Here is a 6,996-nt window from a genome sequence, read left to right on the forward strand (position 1 = left end):
ACACCAAACCTTTCACTCCTGGGGGAGACTTTTGTGCAGCAGAGCAGGGAAAAGCCTCTCAGGGGGGTTTAGTGAAGGCATTAAAAATTTCCACTTGTTCAAGGCTGGTTTTTTCCACACACAAAAGTTTTTTGCACAAAAACAAAAGCACCCAGATGATGGTTTTATGCACAGCAAACCCCCAGCGCAGAGCACAACTCTTTGTGACATTAAGGAGTGAAGAAATGCATTTTGTAATTGCATTTTGAGTGAGATATTAAACTTTGTTATAATATCAGGGGGGGGAAATTGTCACAATCCACGTCAAAAATGGAAGTGAAGATTTTTTTAAATTTTATTTAATTTTTTTTAATTAAAAAAAATTATTTGACTTGACAGTGACTGCAGCCTGGAGGAGAAGGGGAGGGTTAAATTCCTCAGTGCAGCTGAAGGTTTCTCTGCTCCAAAATCTGTGTTTTTGGAGATCTGGAGGGGACCAGGAGCATCAAGATAAGGCAGGATCAGGGCAGAGCCTCACCCAAAAGTGGTGGGAGATAAAAGGGGCATCCCACACACGGAGATCAGTGGTTTGGGGTGGAAAGGACCTCAAAGATCCTCTCATTCCAAACTCTCCCAGCTGAGAATTCCCTCCTCTCCCAGCACGGTGGTCACTGAGCTCACCTGGCTCCAGGGGATGGAATAATGGGCTTTAACATGGGATTTGTTACAGCACGATTTAATTACACCGTGTTCAACAAGGGATTAATCACAGCCTCCTCCTGCCCAGCACCACCTCAGCGTGAAATCTTTTTATAGGAGCTCCAGAGGAGGGGCTGGGAGAGCTTCATGGCAGGGAAAAATGGGAAGGAGATGATCCCAACATCTCCAGGGAAAGGAGCTGAGCTCAGGGATGGAGCAGGACCTGATCCCAACATCTCCTCCAGGGAAAGGTGAGCTGAGCTCAGGGATGGAGCAGAACCTGATCCGAACATCTCCAGGGAAAGGAGATGAGCTCAGGGATGGAGCAGGAGCTGACCCTGAAATCTCCTCCAGGGAAAGGTGAGCTCAAGGATGGAGCAGGACCTGATCCCAACATCACCAGGGAAAGGAGTTGAGCTTGAGGATGGAGCAGGAGCTGATCCCAAAATCTCCTCCAGGAAAGGTGAAATGAGCTCAGGGATGGAGCAGGGGAAAGGTGAGCTGGGCTCAAGGATGGAGCAGGACCTGATCCCAACATCTCCAGGGAAAGGAGAGCTCAGGGATGGAGCAGAACCTGATCCCGAAATCTTCTCCAGGGAAAGGTGAGCTGGGCTCAGGGATGGAGCAGGACCTGATCCCAACATCTCCAAGGAAAGGTGAGCTGAGCTCAGGGATGGAACAGGATCTGATCCTGAAATCTCCTCCAGAGAAAGGAGCTGAGCTCAGGGATGGAGCAGGAGCTGAGCTCAGGGATGGAGCAGGACCTGATCCCAACATCTCCCCCTCCTGCTGCAGGGCAGGGCCCCAGCACAGCTCTTGAAATTGCGGCTCCAAAGCATTTGGCTCCCTCTTGTGTCCCTGAGCTCATGGCAGGGAAAGGAGGATGGGACAAGGCTGGTGGCACCTGCTGCTGTCCCTGCGGGCAGCCCAAGGGGGGATCCAGCAGCACCATTTGGGAGTGACCCCAAATGGACCAACCTGGGGCTCACAGGGATCATCCCACTCTTCCCACAGGGAATAGGGAATGGGATGAGCAGCTCCAGCACACTCAGCCTGCTCCATCAGGGATGAGCTGGGAACAAATCCCACCTTAGAGAAATCCCTTCCTTCCCTACACAATCCCAATTTGTGCATCCCACCCCTGGCATCCCATCCCCACCCTGCCAGGGATTTCAGGAGGATGAAACTATTCCAGCTGTACAAACACAACAAAACCTTGTTTTTCCAATATTTTATCCCCTTTTTTGGGGTTTTTTTCCCCTTTGGTATTCTGGGTGACAGGTGCTGATCCCCACTGGTCCCATGAGAAAGGACAGGGAAAATCCACCTGGAAAACTGGTTTTTAATGTAACACCCCAACACTGGTGGCTGCTGCCTTCAGAGGTGGTGTTTTCCTTTAATTGAGTTCCTTTTAGGAGATTTCTGAGTTCCCTTTAGGAGATTTCTGAGTTCCTTTTAGGAGATTTCTTCATTTCAAAGGTCATTAGTGGGTGTCAGGAGACAAAGGAAAGCTGTGTTAGGAAAGTTAACAAAAAAAAAAAAAAAAAAAAAAAAGTGATTTGTTTTTCCAGCAGATGTTCTACAACTCTTACAACTAAGGAAAAATTAAGTACAAGCAGACCAGGTGCTGTCAGCCCTGAATTGTGCAGTCTCGCTTGATTTTTTTTTTCTGGTTTGTTTTAAATAATAATTAAAATTAATAATTTTTTTATTATTATTTTTTTAATCCCCTTTGGCCAGGTTGCCTGGTTATCTTCAGGCAGCTGCTGCAGAAATCAGGGAAGACTCCCATCCTCTAATTTAGGTGAAGGTGGTAAAGTGGGATTTTTGTGTGCTCTAATTTAAAAGAGAGAGGGGTGGGAAAAGGTCTTTTCACCAGGAAGGGAAGGAGCCCAAAGGAATAATTTGGAATTAAACTGGATGAAATCCAGGGATCCTGGAGCACCGACCACCCTGGATGTGAAGGAGAATCCACCTCGGAAGGGTTGAGCAATGCAGAAAAAAAAACATTTCCAAGCTTTATTTCCATCCCCCAGGCAAGGTCACAGCTGCTTTTCTCTCGCACAAGATGTGCACCAAAACAGGAATATGTGCACCAAAACAGGAATGAGCGTTTGTTCCCGGAGCCAAGGGAGATCCCTGCTAAATCCATCTCCTCTCCCCGGGCTGGGATCCAGCCAACCACCCTCAGCTGGGAAATATTCCCATTTTCATCCCAGTTTTTTTGATGTTTCTCCATCTCCAGCGTGGCCTGTTGAAGATGTGGGTGTGAAAGTTGCCTCAAGATGATGAGTTAATTGTTACTAATTCTGTTTGTTGTCATTCTGGTTTGTTGTTGTTGGGTTTTGGTTTTTTTTGTTTGTTGGTTTGGTTTGGTTTTTTGTTTTTTGGGGGTTTTTTTTGGGTTTTTTTGGGGGGGGGGTTTTGTGGGTTTTTTTGGTGTTTGTTTTTTTGTTGTTGTTGTTGGGGTTTTTTTGTTGTTTTTTTTTTTTGTTTGGGTTTTTTTGCTTTGGTTTTTTTTGGGTTTTTTTATGGGTTTTTTTGTGGTTTTTTTGGGTTTTTTGGTGTTTTTTGGGTTTTTTGGTTGGTTTTTTTGGGGTTTTTTTTTGTTTGTTTGGTTTTTTTTGGTTTTTTTTTTTTGGGTTTTTTTCTGTTGTGGTTTTTTGGTTTTTTTTTGTTTTTTTTTTTAATATTGCAGAATATTCCTGCAGAACTCCCCCCTGGGATTGCAATTTTTCAAGAAGATGTGACAACTCTCCTGCAGTTTGTGCATTTGGAATTAACACCCCAAATTGGAGTGCAGCTCAAAAGGTGGAAGGAGCAGCTTTGGGGACAAGAAATCTGCAGAAAAAGACTTTTTTTTTTTATCCTCCTGGAAAAAAAAAAAACTCCTTCCTGCAGGAACAGCATCCACCCTTCCCCACAATGAGATGCACAGGTACCATGGGGAGCAGGGCAGGCTTTGTCCTCCCTCCCCTGCAGGAGCAGCCCTTTGTGTGCCAGGGATGCTGAAGGATTCCAGTCAATCATTTCCCTGCTGCATCACCTCCCCCAGCCCCTCAGGACAGCCAGAGATTGCTTTGGCCTCCAAATTGGGGAATATTTTCCTGCTCAGAGATATCCCTCAAATCCTCATGGTTTTATGGCATTTTTAACCAATTTTTAAGGCATTTTTAAGGCTTTTAAAACCATTTTTAAGGTGTTTTTAAGGTGTTTTTCCCACTGGTTGTAGCAAGATGCTGCCAGAAACTGAGTTCCCATCCTGCTGCTATTTCTGCTCTTTTAAATTATTATTAATAATAATTTTTTTATGTTTTTCCAGTAGGAGCAGTGCCTCAAATCAAAATTAGGCTTTGTATTTTTACAATTCTTATTTATCCCCTTCTGGGGAAGGGGAGCGAGTGAGGGCACAAATATTTTGTTCAGGTCTCCCAAAAAAAAAAAAAAAATTGGGTTTTTTTTTTTGATTCAAATGAATGTGCAAAGCTGAGAGTCCTGAGTCAATGGACAGATCCAGGAATAACAGCTGTTTCCCAGGATATTATCCAACACACAAAATTTTATTTTTTTTCAAGTGGAATTTCATAAAGACAGCAGAGCTTTGCTTGCCATAAAAATAACTGTGGGAAGGAGAGTTTGGCAAATCTCTGAGCAGGGGTTTGTTTGGTTGGATTTATTGGAATATTCATGGCAATGACCAAATTGGAGGGGGGTTGAGCTGAATATTTGTTGTTTTCCATGGGATCTGCAGGGTGAGGGAAGGAAAATGTGATGTTGTTCTGTTGTTTTGGGTTTTTTTTCCAGGCTGCTCTGGATCACAGCTTTGCTCCTGTCACACAAACCCCAGGATCCATCCCAGGTGCCAAAGGTGAGCCAAATCCATGCTGGAAAAGCAACCCTGGAAAATGAGCACAACAACAGCTCCCCTGGCTCCTTTTTCCCCCCCAGATGCCTCTTTGCCAAGCACTCCACGAACAAAACAGCTGAGGCAAAAAAAAAAAGCTCTTTTTGTCTCCAGAAACACCATCCTGGGAATGAGAGCAGCAGATGGGAGAGCCCAGGGAACAATGGGATGATGCTGAAGGGGTGCCAAGGACGTGGGGGCAAAGGGGCAGCTCAGGGAATGTGAAGAGGAGCAGTTCCAGCTGAGCCAGGACTCAAAAAAACCCCACATTTTATTCATTTTATTTATTTCAAGGTTGTGACTGCGAATGGGTTGGGGGAGGAGGAGGTGTTTGGCAGGAAAGCAGAGCTGAAGGACACCTGAAGTGATGCTGCCAGCGGTGCTGATGCCAAAAAAGTGACTCAAAAACCAGCAGCAACCAGGGAGGGCTCACACAGACACCGGTGCCACTGGTCTGCCAGTTGAGCAAATAGGAAATGCCAAAGCTATGAATCAGAAAACAAAAAAATACACCAAAAAAACCCCACAAACCACCCCCCCCCAAAAAAAATCAAAAAAAAAACAAAACAAAACAAACAAACAAACAAAAAAACAAACCCCAAAAAACAAAAAAAAAACAACAAAAAAAACCCCCAAAAAACAAAACAAATCAAAACACAAAAAACCCACAAAAAAACCCAAAAAAAAACACAACAAAAAAAACCAAAACAAAAAACAAACAAACAAAACCCCAAAAAAACCCCAAAACAAACAAACAAACAAAAAAACAAAAACAAAAACAAAAACAAACAAAAAAAATTAAAATTAAAATGAGGCTGTTCAGAAAAAGGACGAGACGCTCAACGTGGACACTGGAAAACAGCACTAATTTCATTAAGGGATTATCCTTCCTAGAGGATTTTCTCTTTGACAAGGGTGAAAAACTTCCCACCTCTGCTTGAGTTCTGTGGGGACGACCCCAAAGAGCTCCAGGGGGAGTTTCCCAGACTTTCCCAACCCTGAGCAGAACCTGCAGAGCACAGGGGAAACATGGAAAAGATAAAATCTCTAAATATTACTCAGCAAAGCACTTGAGCTCCTCAGCTTTGACAATCGTTTTTATTCCATTTCTTTAACACTTTTCATTGGCACCAAAATCAGCCACGACAAGAAAATGCCTCGAGCGTTTCTTGGGCTTCAGGTTTGGGCTTCCAACCAAAAAAACTGGGATTTGGTTAAAATAACACAGACATGATGTTGTGGACAACTCCTTTTTTTTAATGGCATGAACTCCTAAAACTTTCCCTGCAGAGCTGGTGCTCTGAATGTTTTGACAAATGATTCCAAACACATGAAATAAAAAGCTATTTTCCAAATTGGTTTAAAAAAACAAAATAATAACCCAACCTTTGTGGCCTTGTAATGGATCTAGAAACAGATCTGCATAAACAAAATCTGATGGCAAAGTCCAAATTTTCCCATCAAATCTCTGGCCACGCTTTCAATGTTTAAATAATGTGCTGTCAAGAGATGCTGCAGAAACTTTTACAGCTGGGAAAAAAAATCAAAAAAAACACCCATTATTGCTCCTGTGAAAACAAACTTGCCTGTTTCCTTCGGGGAAGGATTTTCCAGGCTTTCTCAAGCCTGTGCATTTTGATGTGCCAAGTGTTCCAACTCTTTTCTCTGTGCCCCTCAAGGGGGAGAAGGTCCCTCTGCAGATGAAAGATGCAGAAAAGGTCCCCATTCCTGCCTGCTGTGGTCACCTCCTCACGAAACAACTCCTACAGAACTCCACTGCAGGGTTTCCTACACAAGATTAAAAAAAAAAAAAAATCTCTTTTCTCATCATGCACTGAGGTATCAAAAGGAAAATTGGACAGAGGTTTGAATTCTTTGCTCCCTAAGTGCAGAGAGCATCTGTTTCTTGTTCTGACCTTAATTTGGTATTTGGGGCTTGGTGACCTTTCAGTGCAGATTTCCAGCCTGTGACAGGGACAAAGTGGGAGATGTGCAGTGCCACAGGGCCACAGGGTGAGCAACACAAGCTCCAGGAACACTCTCTCCTACCTGGAGAGTCTCTTCAGGTCCTCTGTAAACCCAAAAACACACGCAGAGGTTCCCACCACGTCGATGTGGGTGTCATAAGGAAGGAGCAGCACCCCAGGGTGCCGAGGTTTCAGCCTTCCACAGAGCTGTTTGTATTTCTGCTTCTCAGCTCTGCTGGGCTCCTTGAAGCAGATCCTTTCCTTCCTTAAAATCCTCTGCAGTTCCACGGAGAAAACCTCGATCGTCCTCTTGGCTCTCAGTCCCTGTGCAGCACCAGTGCTGCCAGCACTGTCAATGCACACCGTGGTGATGTCCCCATCAGTGACACCAGAAATGACAACATCAGCTGCCTGCAGTATTTTGGGGTGAAAGGATTTCATGTAGTG

At 44.3% G+C, this 6,996-nt stretch overlaps 1 protein-coding gene across 1 annotated transcript in view; it reads right to left on the bottom strand.

The window, feature by feature from the left end:
- Positions 1–6,559: 6,559 nt before the first annotated feature.
- Positions 6,560–6,996, bottom strand: part of RBM43 (RNA binding motif protein 43) — a 4,787-nt gene continuing 4,350 nt past the window's right edge. The window contains exon 4 of the mRNA XM_083864599.1: positions 6,560–6,996. This exon is cut by the window's right edge and continues 348 nt beyond it. Coding sequence (XP_083720725.1) covers positions 6,628–6,996 — 369 coding nt within the window. The 3' untranslated portion in view covers positions 6,560–6,627.

The sequence above is a fragment of the Zosterops lateralis genome (genome assembly GCF_965231275.1).
Source record: "Zosterops lateralis genome assembly, chromosome: 7".
Taxonomy (NCBI): domain Eukaryota; kingdom Metazoa; phylum Chordata; class Aves; order Passeriformes; family Zosteropidae; genus Zosterops; species Zosterops lateralis.